General features: G+C 38.2%; 1 protein-coding gene and 1 long non-coding RNA gene across 3 annotated transcripts in view; one reads left to right on the top strand and one right to left on the bottom strand.

The window, feature by feature from the left end:
- vgll4b (vestigial-like family member 4b) overlaps positions 1-21437 on the bottom strand; it is a 41790-nt gene that overhangs the window by 5669 nt on the left and 14684 nt on the right. Inside the window, exons 1-3 of one of the 2 annotated variants that reach the window (XM_051913363.1) lie at positions 18073-18448; positions 8348-8537; positions 445-664 (exon numbers count right to left, since the gene is read on the bottom strand). In XM_051913363.1, coding sequence (XP_051769323.1) covers positions 445-664; positions 8348-8537; positions 18073-18154 — 492 coding nt within the window. In that variant the 5' untranslated portion in view covers positions 18155-18448. Of the gene's footprint in view, positions 1-444; positions 665-8347; positions 8538-18072; positions 18449-21437 lie in introns of those variants that run through there. The other variant, XM_051913364.1, reaches the window with a different exon arrangement.
- LOC127522976 (uncharacterized) lies at positions 678-5632 on the top strand. Its single transcript, XR_007932791.1, has 2 exons — positions 678-804; positions 1011-5632. It is a non-coding gene; the product is annotated as an uncharacterized LOC127522976 (long non-coding RNA).

The following is a 21437-nucleotide window of genomic DNA, read 5'->3' on the forward strand; positions in this document are numbered from 1 at the left end:
AAACTGAGCTGAATAATGAATGACACTATTGTCTTCTGTAGAGCTGCTTAATAGCTAAATCGAATGTTTCATGATTGAGTTTTGCAACTGACACTGTTATTGAACTGAATCAACATTGAACTGACTTGAACTGAATAACGAAACCATTGTCTTTGTAGAGCTACTTCACATCAGAATTTAAATTAGTTTAATATTTTATGACGTTTCCTGTATTGTATTATTACAGAGACTTGACTTCCTGTTCATGAGTTGAAAAAAATAAACGTATTTTGTTCATATCAGTGGATAGCTGAGCTTTTTCCTGGAAATTTAATGAAGCCAAACATGGTTTCAAGGGAGTCTGATGAAACTTGCTTCTAAACATCACCAACAGAAAGGAGTTCAGCACCTTTTAAATCAAGAAAAACAAAAAAATAAAAAGTTACTGTGTACTGAAGTTGTTACCTGCTGGCGCTCAACAGGGCTGACAGTAGGCGAGATGGCAACAGTGCGGGAGGCGTCCATGTTTTTGGTCAGTGCGAGAGGCTGGTCCATGGCCAGGCTGGGCATGTGGGCGTAGAGGTGACCACCAACGAGACTCATGGCGGGGGCGCCGAGGCGCTCTATGGGACTGCGGCTGCGATCCCGGGGGTCCTTGCGGTAGTCCCCATTGGCAGGCTTGCCTCTGCAAGAGAAACAAAGGAGGGATTGTACTGAGGCCCACGCCGAATGGCACAAACAAGCAGAGCTATTAATGCCGCATTCAGTGGGCCTGGCAAGAGCTACGCACCTCCCGCAAGCAGTCGCGATGGCTTGATAAGAAGGGTTTGTATGGAGTCAACATTGCTTATACTCGAGCATTCATTTAGTGTGCTCAACAAATAATCTCTATTATTTTAAAGAAAGTTTTGTTCCATTTGATCGAGGCTGTCAAACCTCGCCTCCAACTCTACATTAGCTCAGATCGCTAGTTACAAAAGGCCCTTTCCCACTACCGACCTCCTTTCCTGTTTTTCTTTTCCCCTTAAAAGAATAGACACACATGCAGCAAAGCCCAGAAGCGCTATTCCACCCTTCCGGAACGATCGGCCTCCTGTTGCCAACAGAGCGGAGGCCCAGCAAGGGGCCAAGTGCACTATTCAAAAGGCTTCATCTGTGCTTCACAGGAAGAGAACTTAATACCCTTCACCGGGCACACAAGAGAGCTGAACAACAGCACGGGAAGAGCGAGTGAAACTCTAATCAGGTATTTGAAGGAAATGCTTTCAATGCAGAATCTGTAACCTCAGTTTGGTGACCGTGGTCCACCTTCGGGGAGAATAAACGGTGTAGGTTTTGTCGAGGCTCAGCTGTGTGGGCTGCGATCCTTGAAATTGTCTGTTACTTGGCAACACAATTGGCAAGCGAAGCATCTGCAAGTAAACTGTTACGTCTACCGGAAATTACTGTCCTCACAATAACTAATGGAAAGCTGTGGAGGGAAATCTGTCAGAAACTACTCCGTCACAATCACTTCCTCGGCAAGATCAACTTTCACTGCAAAACGTACACGGTGTACATACGGCCCTAAAGAAGTTGAGATATCATGATGACAGCACCACAGCTGGAAGGTTACATATATAATATTGTTATACATACACACACACGAAAAAAAAAAGTAGCTTGAAAGTTCTGGACTCTGTTGACGGTCTTCAAAGGATCCACAGAAGACAGACAGACATACAAGTTTCGTGGCGACTAAATTTATCATTGAATTTGCCGCAAACTATATCAAGGTACTGTATATTGTTACATATGAAACTTCATAGTGTCCACCTTTAATTGTTCAGTGAATTTTTGCAGGCAAAATCCAGTCATTCCAAAAGGAATCCATGCAATTTCCCCACGTATTCCAAGTTGGACTCATGGATTTTGCAATGTAAGCCAACATAAAGCTGCTCGTTTGAAAGGGAATCCTGCGATCCATACATCACTATAGACAAGACCATTTTTGCCTATGGATTTTTTGACACAATTACACTAATGTAGCCACACATTTACACCATAGCACAAGGCCGTGAAGCTATATTGGCTTCAAGCTTCATATAATTAGCAGTAAGGTCAGATCTAAGAGAAGCTGAATAATATTCAGAAAAACCTACTGAAAGCCTCTTTACTCAAGATCCTTTGAAAACAAACAGCAAAGAGGCCTTTTCATGAGATCTTTCAGTTCCCTGCTATTCCTCTCTGATGTGAGCTAACTGCTCTGGCAATATCCCACGAGTGCTTTCAAGACTCTTGCTCAGGAAAGAACGTAGATATTTGGGATTCTGAATAGTGTGAATCTACTTTCACATGAAGCTCTTGTGTATTTTGATGTTTCAGCACAAGGCTCAATATAATAGGTGTAGAATCAATTCACATCGATTAAAAAATTTAGACAAAAAAAAAAAAAAAAACAATTTTCTAAAGTGTTACACTTATTTAACTTTTCAGTACTATAAGCTTTTGACACTTTAAAGAGTTATTATAAGTTACAATAAGACTTGAAAAAGGACTCATGTGGTGCTCAAACTGATGGAAACACAGCCGAGCGCAGATGTATGCCATCCCAAATTCAGTTCTCTTTCACAGCTTATTGCGCTTGCATGGTAAAATACACCCACAATTATGCTAAACTGCAAACTGTGTGGAGTATTCACATAAAAACAATGCTAACACTTTAGTATAGGGAACACAAACTACGACTTTTCCCTCAATAAACTCCTAATTTACTGCTTATTAATAGTTAGTAAGGTAGTGGTTAAGTTGAAATTGTGCGCAATTGGGTAGGATTAAGAATGTAGAATAAGGTCATGCAGAATAAGGCATTAATATGTGCTTAATTAGTACTAATAAATAGCCAATATTCTAGTAATATGCATGATAATAAGCAATAAGCTAGGACAAAAATGGATGCGTAACTGTATTAGATCAGTGCATTCATTTTTAAAGGGACAGCAGCCTCATAAATAGCTGTTGCCATCTGTTCCATTAATGTCAATTAAAAAAAAAAAAAAAAAAAAAAAAAAAAAAAAAATCACTAACTGCTTGACCAAATCACTTCTGTATCTTTAATATGAACCAATTTATATTTCATTCATTAAGTGAAGACTATACAGTATTTTATTTTTACATTTGATTAGTAGAAATACTACGTTAAATAAACCCAGTCTACTGTACCTGTTCTATTGTATTTGTTCTATTGTTTGTAATGCGCTTTGTTCCTATTTTAAATATCAAAAATGAAATAAAACTGCCTGCCTTGCTTTATTACAGAAGACTCAGTGATGTGTGTAATGATTGCAGTCAGCATAAATGCCATTTGTTTTATAATATTGGGTTGACTAAAATGGAAAGAAAAACAAAATTTCAAGGTTCACATTTAATTTGGTGGGATTTTTTTCTTCAAGACCTATTAAACTGTCTACCACAGTGATCCTTGGGAACCTATGTTTCTTGGGAATATCCCGGACGAGCCCCCAGCTAAGGTAAGAAAACAGTAAATTAGAATTAAATCTAAACATATCGAATCGAAATTTGATTCAAAATCGAGAATCAATGTTTGGTCAAATCTTGACCTCAAGAATCGAATTTGAATCATATCATGAGGTACACACCTACAATATAAGTAATGTGCTAACTTATAGTACTGCGACAGTAACAGCCTTAGTATTTAAGAAGCAATCTTTGTGCCATTAAACTGGATGTGAAGATCTGCGAGATCGTTTTCAACATTTTAAAAAATGATTAATCGAAAAAGATGTTTTTGCCCGGCCCTAATCTTCACATTGAAACCGTACGCAGGATGAACAAGCAACAATGTAGTAGGCAGTCTGCTCCACACTTCACAGCAGTGATGTGAACTCTACAAGACTCACTTTAGTCACAGATGCAGGCCAATAAAACTAGGGACATTTTCTCATAATTGCATTTCATAGCCGTGCGGCAAAACCTCACGAATCCACCACAGATCTTGGCAGGAAGATTTCTCTCTTATTTCTCCTTTAAGTCACTGGACCCTCGCCCACAAAGATACAGGAAACATCTGGGAGAAATCAAGGCAAGGAAGGCAGAACCACAGGATACAAACAGTCAGTACTGTGGAAATGGTGCTTCATCTGATAGAGCCGTCCCATACACGCCACTCAATATCAGCCATATTTCTAGCATTCTTATAACACCACAAGAGAACAAATCATTAGAAATGTGCTTTAAAACATTACCAAAAGAGCTTTATTAATAGCGTGAGCTGTTTAACTGGTGTTACATTTATATAATGAATTCATTTACTTCCCATTTGTAAATCTTGCATGTTAAATGCGGTTACTGAAGCAACTAAAACATTTTGGCACATTGATTATTTTTGGCTCCGATTTTAAAAGGAGCATCCAAAAAGGTAAATGGCAGTTTCAGAGTTTGGACCTGTACCACACTGTGTGTAATCAGTTTTAAACCGTTTGCTTAGACAAATTATAATCCAAACACAAATGAGCCACTCATGTGTTTGCTTACATATAAAAGTTAGCATAAAAACATTATTTTATAAACCCTAACCACACTGGCACTGCCTTTTCATGACTCTCCATTTGGCTGGCTATGGATGCATGAGAAAGACACAGTCTCCAAGTTCCCAGCAGGAACACACAGGCTGCCGTGGATTATTCCCAGCTCCAGGAGAACCTTTGAAATCAGATGTCTGTCCTTACTTGCTTCTTACAGGGAGATTTAGGTCAAATATTGAAAGTATGGACTGCTAATGATAACCTTCTGTTGCATTTATGATCTACACTACTTAAAGAAGCCATATTATGCCCTTTTACAAAGTCTAGAGCAGGTTTTCCTGCTTGAATGTTGATTATTTTCCTCATATTCTCCATTGTTGCAGCTCCTCTCTTCCCAGTCTGTCAGTAACGCTCTGTTTAGTTCCTGTCTCTATGAAGCCCCTCCTTCTGAAAAGCACAATGTGCTCTGATTGGTTGGCTGGAGCAGTGTGTTGTGATTGGTGGGAAATGTCCCGCCCCTTACCATAACCGCCAGTTTCAACACACTACTAACCAACTCAACCAGGCCCCGCCCCTTTATTCTGCGTATGAATTATTTAAATGAGGAATACTGTGAAGAAAACTCAAGATGTAGGCGTTTCAGAAACACTGACACTGATATAGAGAAGAACTGGAACTTTGCAGAGCTTTTTCATGATCAAACAGCAACATTACACACTAAAGACAGTTTTAAAGATGGCACTTTCAGTCATTTGGTACACCAGAGGAACTCTTATTTTGTTGTGGACGTCAACAGGGACCAGGGCAGGAACAGTGTGTCTTATTCAGCAGTGGGGCGTCTCCAGTGGGACAGGCCGGAGCAAGCTTCCAGAACGCAGTGGGCTGACCGGATAAGAGGCCCTTTGTTTTCATGGAAGCAGTGAAAATGAGAAAATGGCCCCCACCCTGACACCGAGCCCACTCGACGACAATATGTCTCCCGGAGTTTCCAGTTTTATTAGCCCTACGAGGTTTCATTGGCAGCATTGAGGGAGCTGTATATGAAGAGTCTTATCTCTTTGCTTTAAACTGTTTAGTCTGGCACGGACAGAGAAGACCAGACTGAAATCATGAAAAGGTAAAAAAAACAAGTAGATCAAAAACAAGCATAACATGAAACAACTCTAAAGACTCTTAGACAACCGACGCATGCTTCTAACAGAGAGCCAGAAATGCTTAAAATAACTTTCCAACTCTGGACAAAAGCTTATAGTGAGTAGAGACACAGGAAGAGTGATTTTCCCAGCCCCCACTCCTATAGAAAAACAGCATCATGGAAACCTGAGCTGCTTCAGCCTGTGGTGTCCGGTGTCACCCGCAAACTCCCAACCAAAACAATCAAGAGCGGCTCTTTCACCTCTGTCCTGATCAAAATCACATGTCTGTGTGGAGCAATACAGAAAAAAAATGAACAATTCAAACCTCAGTGTTCGAATATAAACGTATTCCTACTCTTGGAAAAGCTAGGAAACATTTTGCAGAAACTTTCCTGAAACTCAAAAGCCTCTGTGTTATAAGTTTTCAAAGTTAAAGGGTTAGTTCACCCAAAAATGAACTTTGTCATTAATTCCTCTCCCTCATGTCGTTCCACACCCATAAGATCTTCGTTCATCTTCAGAACACAAATTAAGATATTTTTGATCAAATACAAGAGGTTTTTTTTTTTTTTATCCTCCATTGAAAGCAATGGAATTACCGTCATTCAGAAGAGTAATACAAACATCGTAAAAAAAAAAAAAAAAAAAAAAGTCACGTGACTGCAGTGGTTCAACCTTAATATTACGAAGCCATGAGAATACTTTTTGTGCTTGAAAACGAAACAAAAATAACTAACAATTCTCATACGCTATTTTCCGTGTTTACGTCCGAATGCTGGCTCAGTATTGGCCAAAGCTGATCACGTGATCAGCACGACGCATGCGTGTGATGCTGACGCAGGAGCCGGCCAATAATGAGTCGGCGTTCTGACGATGAACCTGGAAGCTCTGGACGTAAACAACGTATGAGAATGACACAGAAGAGAAGAGATTGTTGAATAAAGTGGTTATTTTTGTTTTGTTTTTGCACACAAAAAGTATTCTCGTCTCTTCATAACATTAAGGTTGAACCACTGCAGTCACATGACTGTTTTAACGATGTCTTTAGTACCTTTCTGGACCTTGAAAGTGTATATTATATTGCTGTCTATAGACGAGTCATATACCTCTTGGATTTCATCAAAAATATCTTAATTTGTGTTCTGAAGATGAACGAAGGTCTTATGGGTGTGGAACAACATGAGGGTGAGTAATTAATGACAAAAATTACATTTTTGGGTGAACTAACACTTTAATATCAGGGTCTAGGACAAAAACACAAGACGTGTAAAAACATCAACACAAACCAATGTTTTTGGTTCACAAACACTTCAACTTCACCTTTTACACAACTCAAATTTCTAAAGTAAAATCAAATTGAATACATTTTAAATAAATTCTTTTTTAATTATAATTATATTGTAAATTGTTTCTGCAGAGGTTTGCTGCTAATTAATAATGAAACAGTTCACTAATAATTCTTAGATTAATAAAAAGTTGGAAATAAACAAAACACTCAACCACTTGCACTTCAACAAAACAAAAACTTTGACATTTTCATCAAAATAAAATGAGCAAGAGCAGCATTAAGGCAATGAACGGGATCTTGCCGTCAGTCACTACAGAAGAGACGCAGGAAAGCGAGTGTTAAAAAGGGAAGGCATTGTAAAGAATCTGCAACTCTCAGCACTAGCAGGACCTCAACAGGCTTTAGAGTAGACCTTTTAATCGGTGATAAACTCTGACGGGCTGCCAAGATGAAGACTAGGATCAAATCGAGTGTGATAGCATTACAAAAGTAAATCTATTCAGTCAAAGTTTAAAACCTGTGCTCTTAAATTTGAGCACAAGAAGTTAAACACAAACAATGTCAAAGCCAAATTTAAAGAGGACCAATTCTGCTTGCTTCCAAGTAGTCCACTGTAGTCTTGAGTTGTCTTCTGGGAACGAACGCGTCACAATATTTATCATTTAAATAATTCATACACAGAATAAAGGGGCGGGGCCTGGTTGAGTTAGTTAGTAGTGTGTTGAAACTGGTGCTAGGTAAGGGGCGGGACATTTCCCAAACACCAATCACAACACACCACTCCAGCCGACCAATCAAAGCACATTGTGCTTTTCAGAAGGAGGGGCTTAATAGAGACAGGAACTAAACAGAGCGTTACTGACAGACTGGGAAGAGAGGAGCTGAACAATGGAGAATATGAGGAAAATAATCAACATTCAAGCATGAAAACCTGCTCTAGTAGAGCCAAAAAACACAAGGAGCACTTCAATCTCTGAGCTTCTGTTGTTCTCACTGGCTTTTGCACTTGGATCCTAATTGACAGAACAAATTGGCAGTCATAAATCAGTCTGCGCTGCTCTGCCTAGCACCAGTGTGGCGTTTTCACTGCTGAACAGCCTATCTCGTGTCCCACGACCAAACGCCACTCTTCCAAACGGGGCTGGAATGTGGGGAATGTTCACAGCTCTGCCATGAGGGCATGGCCAGGCACTACAAACAGCCCATGTGCTTCGTTTCGAGCACCGGAATGTCAGGAATCCCAGGCCTCGGTCTTCAGCACATTCCAGAATCGCTTTCGGCAAGAACACTGCCTTCGCGGCCCTAACTTAAGCTGAGTAAGACGGTTTCTAAAAAGGACCAGATTTCCATGTTGGTGGAGAGAGGACACAAGCACAAGATGTATCCAGAATGAGAGGCATGATATTATCGGTTCCACTTACAACTGTGCGACAAACAGCCGGCTCATCTTGGCCACATGCTCGCTGTTACAGTCGATGTCGTCGTCTGCTTGGTCCCCGCTGTGTTTCCTCTTGCTGGGGCTGATGGGAGGAGGGCCCGTCCTGTGATTGCTGACTGCAGAGGACAGGGACATGGACTGCATTCTGGGCTCTCCTCTCAGAGCAGCTTCGCCTGCCAGAAACACAAGACAACTAGCATTAATTCAACTGATACAGCACTCACATTCACACCACTGAAGAGGGTTTTGCTTTTGTAGGTCATGTGAGAAGTGCACTGCATGAAGTTGGACGGATTCAGGGTTGATGCTGTTAAAAACTTCTTCAATTTAATAAAATATGTTTAATGAGGAACATAGCAGTAGGTCTTCATTTGATAACACAAACTGGTGTGTCCTATTCGGCACTGTGCATTTACCATCTGATCCCAGCAATTATTGAAAATAAAGATACGAGTGAGCAGATGACAACCAACCGAAGCGTAAAATAATCTACTCTACACACAGTGTGTCTTGAGTTTAAATCAACTACAAATCACAACAGGAAGAGGACGGAACAGTCGGGGACGGTTTGGGGAACACGTATTCACTATTAACTATGACTTTTGCCTCAAACTCTTAATTTACTGCTTATTAATAGTTAGTAAGGTAGTAGTTATTAAGTTTAAGTATTGGGTAGGATTAAGGGATGTAGAATATGGTCATGCAGAATAACACTAACTACATTACCATGAACTAATAATGAACTTCATTTCTACAGCATTTATTAATCTGTTAATGTTAATTTCAACATTTACTAATATATTAGGCTATTAAATTCAAGAGTTAACATTAGTTAATGCACATGAACAAAATATGAACATCTGTATTTTTATTAACCAAGGTTAACAAAGATGAACAAATACAGTAACAAATGTATTGCTCATGGTCAGTTCATGTTAGTTAATACATTAATGTTAACAAGTGAACCTTATTGTAAAGTGTTACCACAAATTCAACACAAATAAGATGCTTGAACACACATGTAAGATTCAGGTGAAACCTGAAATATTTTTGTAAGTTAGATTCATAAAGACTTCACTTGTTTCTGAAAGAATGATTCAGTGATAGATACATTTTTAACAGTAATGTTGCCACCTAGTGGCGTAACAATGCAATCGATACAATCGTTATTTGAAGCACCCAGTTACTTTCAAAAGGTCATTTATTCTATTTTGATCGGTAAGGTAGACATCAGTGTTTATATCTGAATAAACTTTTGTATACTTCTGTGATAACTGGAATATTTGTAACAGAAATAATGATATTGTGTGTTTAAAAAGATTGTTTGTGAAGCTGTTTATCTACACATGACAACTCTCTCGATCAGGAGCAGTGCGAACGCAGATTTGAATGTCGTGATTTTATTTTTGTTAAAGGTTTAAAATACACAGGCGAATCGTTGAATTAGATCATGTGGGTGATGAAATTGAGAATGTGATCAGCTTTGTGCATCTCTCTCTCTGCATTGATATTTGACATACATGTGTAGCGCGAGAGCTTTTCAATGCATTCTTTGCTATAATATTCATGAGATGAGATGTCTATTTAAAGGATATGCTCCTCGCACTTTGCCCACCCATCACACCAGAACCATTTTCGGAACCGAAAATGTTTGCACGGTTCCAGTACTTTAAAAAAAAAAAAAAAAAAAACACTACTGCAAACAGGTCTTCACTCATTCTGTGCTGTCGGTCTGTTTTTAAATTGGACTAAATTAAAACACATATTAAAGGTATTATATCAGCCACCAAGCTGCAGAGATACAAGTACTGGCCCATTAAAACCCACACCGGTCCACTATATTACACATGAAAGCTCCTAGTCAATTCAGTCCACTGCTTTGATGTTGATTTCAGCTCATAAAAAACCATCAAATCACATAGAGAGAAGAATCACAGCAATCACTATAAACTCACTCATCAGTCTTTCCTTTGATATAGTTCTCTCTTTCTTTAAGAACACTTGACTGGTATCTGAGAGCAGAAAAAACATCAGTATTTGAAAACATTACATTGATACACTGAGGCTGCAAAGTCTCAATATTTGTTCTGTAAATGCCTTCAATCTTCACTATATACTTGCAATCAAACCTCTTTTTCTGCAAAAGTACTGCATTGGAAGATTGTAAGTAATGCAAGTGTCATTACAACACCATGCTGAAAGATTCCTCTCAAATATGAGATACAGTACAAGGGCACTCAGTACATTTGCAGGCTCTGTGTAGGAGTTGGGCCGGAAAATTACAACTGGCACGCTCTCTCCAATGGGACTTTCCACTTGCGATGAGGTTAACTAAGCCTGAGAAACTTTGTAAGATCCATTTATTAAGCCAGACCTGAATCCTGCATTGGTGCAGTTATTTACAGAGTAAAATGATAAATAGACATGGTAAAAAATAACCCAACCAGGTGTCCTCTCCCACACTGAAGCCTCATAAAATAAGTCATGCATACATTCACTCAAGTAAACGAATGATAAAGCTCAGACAGACAAGCTCACGAGGTACTTCCCAAAACAAGCGGCCTATTTTCCCGACTGACATGTTTCGGCTCGTCTGTCCGTGCTCCATGGCAACGGAGCTGACATCATTGTTTTTGGCAGGGGCCGGAGCTGCTAATAGAGAAAAGGCTGCGCTGCAGTAAACGTCCACACCGCCCCGACACATGATAGCTTATCTGTGTTAGCCTCCAGAGAGCCATGAGGAGACGTGGGCTGTATTGTGAAAGTTAGTGGCGATTCATTTATCATCAATGAAGAACACTGTACGGAGACAGACGTCAAATGATGAAGCACAACAGTGTTTGTCGACCCTGCAACACTACACATTCTCAAAGTCTTCCTAATCCAACACACCTGACTCATTCAGCTCGTTAGTAGAGCCTGAGCCTCCACAAACAGGGAAACACTACAACAAACATTATTAGGGTAAGGTGTTGTATAGCACTATTTGAACAGGATTAGTTTCTCAAATAATAAATGAATAGTTTTACGTGAGGATGTGAGGTTTTTAAAAAGCAAGAGGTCAGAAAGGAAAACAATTCTGAGGTGACTTAGAAATTTGAGAATAATTGGTGCGCAAATAGTGCTTGAGTTACATTTATCAACTATCATTTCGTGTACTCGTATGTCTGTAGTTATTACTATGGTGACTGTCTCTATTCTGCACTGCAAAGGCAAATTTCAGAAACATTAGAACTGAGAAAAATGGCTACAAAGTTTTCAGGATTAATTTGGCATCTTTTTTTTTCTTCCCAAACCTGTCAGGACATATCACTGTCTAAAAGACCAGAATTCACTCTGAATTTGACAAAATGTGTTTTGCTTTTGTATGGCAGCATTTTTGTGAAATGTGAACATATAGTAAAGTGAAATTTATTTCTTTGATTAAAGCTGAATTTTCAGCATTTTATTTTTCAGGATTCTTTGATGAATAGAAAGTTCAGAAGAACAGAATTTATTTGAAATAGAATCTTTGGTAACATTAGAAAATGTCTTTACTGTCACTTTTGATTAAATTAATGCAGAACAACAGTAGTGCATATGCATAATGACAAAGTAGTGTGAAAAAAGCTCAAAAAAAAAAAGTTTGTCCAACCAATTGTAATGCTTGAAATTTGGTGAAGTGCAAAGGCTGTATGCAACCTCTTGAACATTACAAATATGAAATGTGATTCATGCATTAAGCAGCTAGTCAAAAAGTGTCAAAAACCAACATCGGCAATCACAGAAGCTCCCTTCAGACACAGATTTCGCAGAATTTCTGAGAAAGCAGTTCCAGTAACTGTATTCATTCACACTGCCAGAACTTTCCCATATTCTGTGCTTTCATTCACACACATATCACGGACCGTTCCATAAAGCCAAAGCGACATTACGAGGTGACATCTTATGTACTCATCATGAATAACTGCTTTATTTTTGTAAACTAATTTTCTCCTCCTGCCAGCAAAATAGCTGCACATCAACTAACCATTGCACAGCTAATCCCGGGAACGTTACTAGATCCTGATTCCAGTATTTTGGCATTCCGTGCTCCCTTTTAAAGCTCTCTGGCAACTTTATGAACTCAAAGCTCAGTGTGAATGAATCTAGACGCTCCTGACTCAATGTCTCAGAGGACGTTTGAGTTAATTGACTTGCTCTGCAAGTTAGATTGTGAGAAGTTTGTCTAATTCACACGTCTTCCTCTGGGAAAACAAATCACTAGCATGATATCCTCTCTGCAGAACTTCTGAAGTGCACAACAAGGAGAAAAGAGAGAAACAGGAGAACGACCTGTTCAACCAACCTGTTGAATTTCACACTTCGGTGAGACGTTCAGATCAAGCAGAAATCTCACAACAACCTTCGTTGGGAACTGCAGGAGCCATAAAAGATGACTATCAGTGTTAGAAGAGATGAAGCCAATGTTTGATCTATTGAAAGACTGTCATTATGAGAACAAGTGATCAAAGTCTGCTCCTACTTACTGGAGACTTCAAACGTCAAGCCAGAATGAGATAGTGTTACGGATGTGAGCCAAACCCTTCCTCCACCGCACATCCACACACATTTTCAGAAGACAACCTCATATGCAAATGACACTTTTGGCAAACATGGTGTGAAAAGAAGAGATTCCCTGTCAAACCAAGCCCTGCCTTCAAGCTCCTGATCATACTGCAGAACAAAGCGTCTGAAATCTGATCTTCCCTGACCAGCAGACAGCATGTTACCCATTCATTCGAGCGGAGGGCACGCATGTCTCTCTTTTTAAGCAGGAGGCCACTGCTAGACAGGTATGGTTTTAGCAGGGGGTCTTATCTATCTGTTGCCAGCAGCCCTTTTTAGCCTTTGTTCAGCAGGAAAGATGACAGTCAGCGTTTCACCCCTGGCTGACGGCTCTGCTTCATTTTAAACTCAGCTGGCAAGCGCAGAGCCCGAGATGAGCACAGCAAGCCACCGCCGCAACCTGCGACAACACGGAAAAGGCCACGCATTCCTCCTGAACACGTCTGATACCTGTAATCAAGGGAAAACACGCTCTCCATGAAAATCAAGCGATACATCCAGTTAATGACACAGGTGATGGAGGGATCCATAGTAGTGAAAGACAATACACACAATATACATATTTCTTTTTCCCTCACTGTGTGACTACTTGGTACTTTCAAGGTGAAGTATCTGTAATGATCCATAATGAATCTACTTCCAATCAGGGGTGGGAATCCAGGGTTCCACATTGTGACTGATTCAAGTAAATCGGTCATTCACTTGTTGGAGTAAAAAAGTTGCTTGTCCAGGGAAAAAAAAAAAAATAGGATTTTTGTGCTGTAAATATAATTTATTCTGAAGCAATATTCTTATCAGTGTTCAATCAGCTTTGACATTTAAATTTGCATATTTGTGATACTTATCCTGAGGGCATTTTTTTTTTTTTTTTTTTTCACCTTTATAAAGGGTGTTTTTCCCCCCTAATCTTATTAAATGTATGCTTCATTTTTCATTTAAATCTGATCCAATTCAATTAGAATAATAACACTGTAGGGCTGTTACCAATCAAATTAAATCATTTACACTGAAAAATTCCATCTGCATTAAATAATGTTATGATGTTGTTTTAAATATTTTTTTTGAAAATACAAATAATAAACTGAACCGTTTCACCGATTCATTCAAACGGCTGATTCATTCAAGAATGAGGCAGGTGTTTATAAATGAGTCGTTGAATCTTTGACTCAACCAATTCGTTCAAAACTCTGAATCATTCAGCAATGAAAACAAGGCTGAGTGTTGCTGTGATCTTTGTTTGGAACTATTTTCATTGCTGTAATAGAACAAAAACAATCAATATTGTGTCTAAAATGTAAGTGACTTCATATTAATTACTTGTTTATTGAACTGTCGTATGAAATAAGTTTCACTTTTCAATCGTGATGATATTCAGGAAAACAGCACTCTTGGTCGTGTGATGTTGCTTAACCGTATCATATGTTATAAATATAAAAACTCATCATTTTAAGTTTTTAGTTTTTGTGTGTTGTGCCCATTTGTTTAGATTTCTCCTCAAGAGGCTGTTATTACCGTCAGTACATTATAGTTTATATTACACTAAATTAAATTAAATCAGAGTCATTCTCACATTTTGGTGATTCCGTAGTTATTTTGTTGTCGTTGACGTTTTAATCAGGCTACTTGTCTGGTCGGGCAAGTAAAATTCTTTCACTTCAAAAAATACACACAAGCTTTAATGTCGAGCCCTGAAATCTTCAGGCACCTCACGATCCAATCCGATTCCAATTCTGGGAGTCACGATACGATTCCAAAACGATTCTTGATTCTAATGTACGGACCTATTTTGACACATCAGATGTTCTGTCATGTCTGTCTAATCCCTTAAAGGGATAGTTCACCCAAAAATAAAAATAAATAAATAAAAATCATCATCATTATTTACTCACCCTCATGTCGTTCCAAACCCGTAAGACTTTTCATCTTCGAAACACAAATGAAGATATTTTAACGAAATCCAAGAGACCTCATTGGTCCTTGCACGTCAAGTGAACATGCTTGAGCTTCCGTTTACCATAATGTGTGTGTTGATCAATATTTATATGTGAATAAAAGCCTAAATTCAATCTGTTCAGTGTAAAAAGCAATTGTGTCTCTTCAGAAAATTTGGACTAAACTGCTTGATTCACATGGATTAGTTTTACGATCTCTTTATGAACTTTTTGAAGCATCAAAGTTTCAGTTGCATATCAATGGAGGGACAGAAATCTCTCGGATTTCATCAAAAATATCTTAATTTGCATTCTGAAGATGAACGAAAGCCTTACAGGTTTGGAACGACATGAGGGCGAGTAATAAATGACAGAATTTTCATTCTGGGGTGAACTAACCCTTTTAAGACATAACTGACTGTGTTAACAATTTTTGAGTGAATATGTAAAATGCTTATTTAATTTTTTCCACAAGACGACATTTTCATTAACTTTTATAATCTTCCCAGTTCATGGTAAAAGAGTCCTCAAAATCATCTTTGGTGTGAAGATCAATGAACATAAAGATAAGAAAGTTTGTCTGCGACCTTTGAATGGCTGCGTTCACTCGATTCCAGATAAAGCGCAAAGCAAAGTTCAGCAAAGCGATGTCCTTCACCAGAAAACCGCACTGTGCACGTTTTGACTCGGCAGAGACAAAAAGCGATGCAGAAACAGAGCTATTTTCAGGGACGATGCTGTAATAGATTAGCCATGTGCTCAGGAAATTCTCTGGCACAGATTATAAATAGCTGAAGCAGCAGCCGTGCTACAGTGAGCAAAAAACGGCTGTGATTGTGTATTTCCATCCACTGTCACTGGGTCATGTGACCGGCTGCCCGAGAGGAGGGCATTCCAGCGGGTCCAACATCCGCTCCGAGCAGCTATAATAGATTCTCAGAACAGAGGCCCGTGGAGAGATACGCCAGTCACGTCAACCATTCAGCCGCTCGTTGCTGCTGGAGTTTTTCCACATAATGTTTTGAAGAGTTATCTGGAAACACCAAAGAGCCACCGGCCAAGAAAGACGTCTGCTGTCACTCACAGACGTAAACAAAAACGGTCTGTAACACAAGTTAGGCCTAATACTAGCATTTCAAAGTAACACTCAGATTAAGTGCTTGAAGCATGGGCAATGGAGGCCAATTATCCTGATGCCAAACCCTTCTAGATCAAAAATAACATGAAAATGTGCAGACAGATGTTTAGTAATTCGCCAATAAACAACCAGCATCATATTACAGAACAAACTGTTAATAAAGTAACTGTCCTGATATATTAGCAGGACGCATAAATGTTGTGTATTTCCTGCACAAGAGTAAATCACAAGCCCGTCAGATGAAAAAGAGCCGCCCGTGTATCACGTCCGGGCGGGTATATGGGGTCTAGAGGAGGACTGGATCACATTTCTGCTCTCTTGACATGTGATGGTCGACAACAGGAGGCTGGTACGGCTTGGTGCAGAGATCCACGCTTAATTTACCTGCTTTTCTACTCAATCCACAGCTCTACTGAAGCACATAGCCTCACATGATGCTCAAAATAAAGCCAAACACAAACAAAACACAATATTGATGAACAGTGAGAAGACAGAAGTTGAGTAACGGCGTGAGTAACTGCTCTGGATTGCAGTACATGAACCAAAGGAATCTGCATACTGTACATTTCTCATGCGCACTTCTGAAAGCATGTGCTGGAGCTGCTTCAGATAATAATAATAATAATAATAATAATAATAATATTCCAGCCACAGATTATATTAGGTGTCCTTAACTAACCATCTGACAATTTACATATGTACATGAGTTAAAGACATTTAGATGTCCGCATCAATATAAATTTACAAAAGTGTTTTTATATACATAGAAAGCACATTAAATGCAAGTAAAACATCTACTTTTAAGTTTTGGGGGAGTAAAATGTCAAAATGTGGGTGAAAATGTTCCATTGTCATTCAGTGTAACACATACATTTATGTAAACATGCTTATTCTGACCTGTACATATTAAAATATATAAAAGAATAAGTGAGCGTATTCAATTTTATTGCATTTTAAATGATTAAAAATGGCAAATGGGCAAAACCTAGGATAGTGGCAAAGTTTGAAAATGTAAAATTACAAGTAATTAGCATTTGGGGTAAAAGTAGTTAGTCTTCAATATGGCATAAATATCCCTGACAAGATTGTTACACTGAATGACATTTTAGTAGGTGTCTTCTATAAATCATGGTAAAAATGCATGATATTTAACTTTTGCTTGGACAAAAACAAACAAATTAAACCGGACCCATTCTGATGTATTGAAAAACAACAATTCAAAGCTGTATTACACTTTTTTCGTCTTTGACCCACATACTTCTTGGTGCACTTTTAAAGTACTTGCATTTAATTAAACTTTGTAGTTACACTGCTAACCATTATCCTAAAATCTATCTCTAACTCTACCTTTACTCCTAAACCAACTTATTAGCAGTAAATGTGGCAATTTTTTGTGGGAAACCTATAGTCTTGTAGGTATTTAAAGTTAGTACATAGTAGTTAAGGTGCACATAGTGTGAGCAAAATCCTGAATATAATATTCATGAGCCAACTGTTCTGCACTTTACTACTTTTAAGTCACAAGCAAGTGGCTAAAAAGGCTGAAACATAAACATTGATATTAAAAAACATTATTGAATAAGTGTTTATATTTGGTTCTATAATGTTTCTCCTTTCTTTCAAGTGTTTAACCACCTTTAACACTTTTTTTTTAACAAACACACATATATATACACATATATTTGCACTTAGAAACAGTATGCATAATTAGAGATAAATGCTGTTTTAGACATGAAATAGCTTTGGGAAGATAGCAACACATCTGCTGTTGTTGTTTTTCGGGATGTAAAAATACTTTTTCCCCCCATGAACAAACTAATTCAAAGCTTCTTCGGTCATTCCTCAGAAGCCTATAATCTTCTGTGAGTAAACATCTACGTTAGAAGTAAACAAGCCTCGTGAAAATCGCCTGAAATATAGAAAAAACAGCGCGCGCAGAAAGATCGTGAAAGTGCAGCTCGACTCGGTGACGTCACGGGCGTCCGTTATTTTCACTGACAAAATACTTCATTTCATTAACCAAGAGTCATAAAGTAAGTGTTGAAATGTTACCTTCGTAGCACAGGATGCCAATGTTGTTGTTCATTTTGTCCAAGTACTGGTAGTTCAACAGGTCCATTTTGGTAAAAAGCATTTATGGACTTTTTAGTCGCAGAAAGAGCAGCTTCTCTTTTTCTCTCGTCAGGAGCGCGTGTAAAGGCCCAGCCTTTAACTTCAAACAGAGCGAAAATAACTAGTTTAACCCAACCTGCTTGAGTACCTAACGAGTAGAAGTACTCTAACGCGAGTTTAAAGAAACTTTAAGAAGTTTTAGCGTGTGAGAAGAGTTGTATTTAAGGACAAAGGGGTCGCGCCAGTTCTCCTCACAGCCCGCTGTAAGTCGACTGCACTGACACGCAGCCTATGATCGCTATGAGTCCGATGCGCGCTCTCGCGCTCCTCTGTGCGCGCCTCCTCCTCACACTGGGCACGCTCGCCAAATCCCGCGAGAATTTCCCCCTCCCAAACGCATGGGAATCGGTACATGTAATGGGGGAGGAGTATAGTAGAGGAAAAGAAATGTACAAAACAAAGAAAAGTTACTATGGAAAGTCATTTTTAACATTTTTTTAAGTAACTATTTCAGCACTACGACTTAATTCCATGGAGTTCCAGATGTTTCTTGTAAGATTTGTTTCTGAATAGCCATTTTTACTACTCATTAAGAAGCTTTTATTATTGTAATCATTCTACTAGTAAGTACTAGTCTAATGTAAACTAGTAGCTACTAAGGTTATAATCTTAAAATAGTTACTATAAGTATAAAACAACATTCACAGGAGGAATATCTCTGGATTCAAACCTTTCCTAAAAATGAAGACAACTCTTTATCGATCCACTCCTGTATTAAATCTTAAATTAACAATATTGTAATTTTTATCCAATATACTATTGGCACAATAAAAGTCACTTACTATTATTATAAAATATACACAACACAGAACAAAACGTGCATTTAATATAGAACTAAAGTCAAGACCACATGAAACCGACTAAAGTGAATTCTAATGACACTCTGCTGCCCTCTGGTGGTGTCAGGTGTTATGTGCAGCAAGAGCTGGTGACTTAAACTGATTCACGAGCTGAAAACAAATGTCACACTTAAACAGGACTGGTGCTAAATGAGTAAAATCTAGATATACTGATTTCCAAATGTTATTAGAATAACAACCGTGGTATTTTCTGGCTCAAAAGTGGAGATTAGAGCTCGTATTTCTAAATATATAATCTAAAAGGATATTAAGACGGCATCTTGAGTTACAGGCATGCCAACTCTAGGGGGAAAACAACACGAAAATGCTTTTTCCCCATTTTTGAACAGTCTCCACTGGTATATAATGCAACAAGGATTGCAAAAGACAACAGAATTTACTGATAAATTCTCTAAAATAAAATAATGATGCTGCCATCTTTCTAAAGTCATTTTCTCCACCAAATATCAGGTGAAACTGTCATTCTTCTGCCCCCCCTCTACAAAATAGTGGATTACTCCATAAATATTCATTTAATATTTTGGCTTTCTTCACAAAAAAAAAAAAAAAATTATATGATTTTAGCCGGGGAAGTTTCCAAAGTTTGGTTGATATTAAACTTTCTTCCTGGCTGCACAATGAGACTTTGGCATGGAAGATTGCTTAGATCTGTTTTTTCTTTCATAAATGTTATTTGGAATATAAATCATTCATTAATCATTTACAATGATTCAACTTGTCCACAGAAAGTCTGCATGTTAACGACGCTTTTGACATCATTCAGATGGTTAGTTTTACCTCTTCCTCATTCTCAACTTAAAGCAAAAGAGCGGCACATCTTACCCCACTCCCCCCCTAACTGGATCAGTAGCACACTAGCAAACGCTTGAAACTTTACAGCCAGTTAACCTTTAACAGACCGCTGGATTCCCAAGAATTCCTGGAGAGCTGAAGGAGTTATTCAAAGCCGCGCCGTTCATTTGCATCGACCTCCCTCTCGTCCCCACAGCGTCCTCTCCAGCCGGGGATTAAAGGTCTTTTCACTGGTTACCTCTCTCGTCTTCACTCTGACTCGCTCAATACCAAAGGAAAATGGTTCTCACTGGGTTTGAGGAGGCATTGTCTCATATTTCACACACTCGACACACAACGGCCCGGCCGAGGCTGAACAGAGCGGCCATTCAGAGAGCGGCGTGATCCATTGTGTTCAGGTATTTGAGGGACATAAAATACTGTACGCTCTGACAGGAGCGAAGTGAACAGCTGCTCAGGGAAGCAGTCAAATCTACTACGCTCCTACTCCAGAGTTCAGGAGTCACGCTGTGAAGTGTGTTCAAGTGAGCTTCGTTGGAAGGAAATGAGAGCAATTTTATATTTTATGAGTCTGTCACCTCATAAACCTGCTAAACATCGCTTTATCAACGTTCATCAACAGCACACTCAAACTGTCCAAATCCCTATTTAATTATATAAAGTTAATTTTTAGCTCTCAATTCAAATGTGGAACCAGTTTTGATGTCAATTTCATTTGGTCACATGACAATGACATTTCACTGGTTTTCAGTGAATGACTAAATTATGGGTTCATTTCTCACACAAATCTATCAATATAGTGTTCAGGTTGTATAAACTACTGTTAAGCTCCTTTAATAGTGTTTTCAGGATGTTTTCACACACAGGTCACATATATATACAGAAATTGTGACAGAAACATATTAATATTGTAAAGTAGAATGTACTTTACTTTTTAAGGTAATACTAATACTAATAATAATAATAAAATTATTTTACTAACTTTATTTTAAGGAATAACTGCACAAATTTTCTTCCATGTTTTAATTTTAACAGTAAACCCCTGTTGAACAGCACTTTATTTGCCAAAAAATGAAAGGGTTTGTTTAAATTCTCATTTTAGTAAAAGATTAATTCAACTGTTCATGTTTTATGCCTTCATTTGATTACCAGAAATATTTAAGTACACAATGCAGAATTTCTGAAATTTCATATTATTGTAAAAAATTAATAAATTATTAAGTTGTTTGTATGAATTTAATTTATTAAACATGCTTTTTGATTATTAAAATTTAATTAAAACTGAAAACACAGAATTTGGTAAAAATCAAATGTTAAAAATAAAATATTTCACAGGGCCCTAAAAATTTAATTTCTATTAAACTTTTACTAAATTGTTATAAGTTTAATGATTTTAACTTTTAATTTAACCATTAAAATGGAATCCAGAAAAACTGAAATGGAAAAAAAACGGATTTCCCTGGCCTGTGTGTCACTTCATATTTAGTGTCCATGAAACAGGAAGTCAGGATTGTTCCTGATCACTAAGGTAAACTTTAAAACAATGGGACTATACTCCAGTTACATTTCTACTTATCAGAGTTTGTAGGGGTG

The sequence above is a fragment of the Ctenopharyngodon idella genome, chromosome 11 (assembly GCF_019924925.1).
Source record: "Ctenopharyngodon idella isolate HZGC_01 chromosome 11, HZGC01, whole genome shotgun sequence".
Lineage (NCBI taxonomy): Eukaryota > Metazoa > Chordata > Actinopteri > Cypriniformes > Xenocyprididae > Ctenopharyngodon > Ctenopharyngodon idella.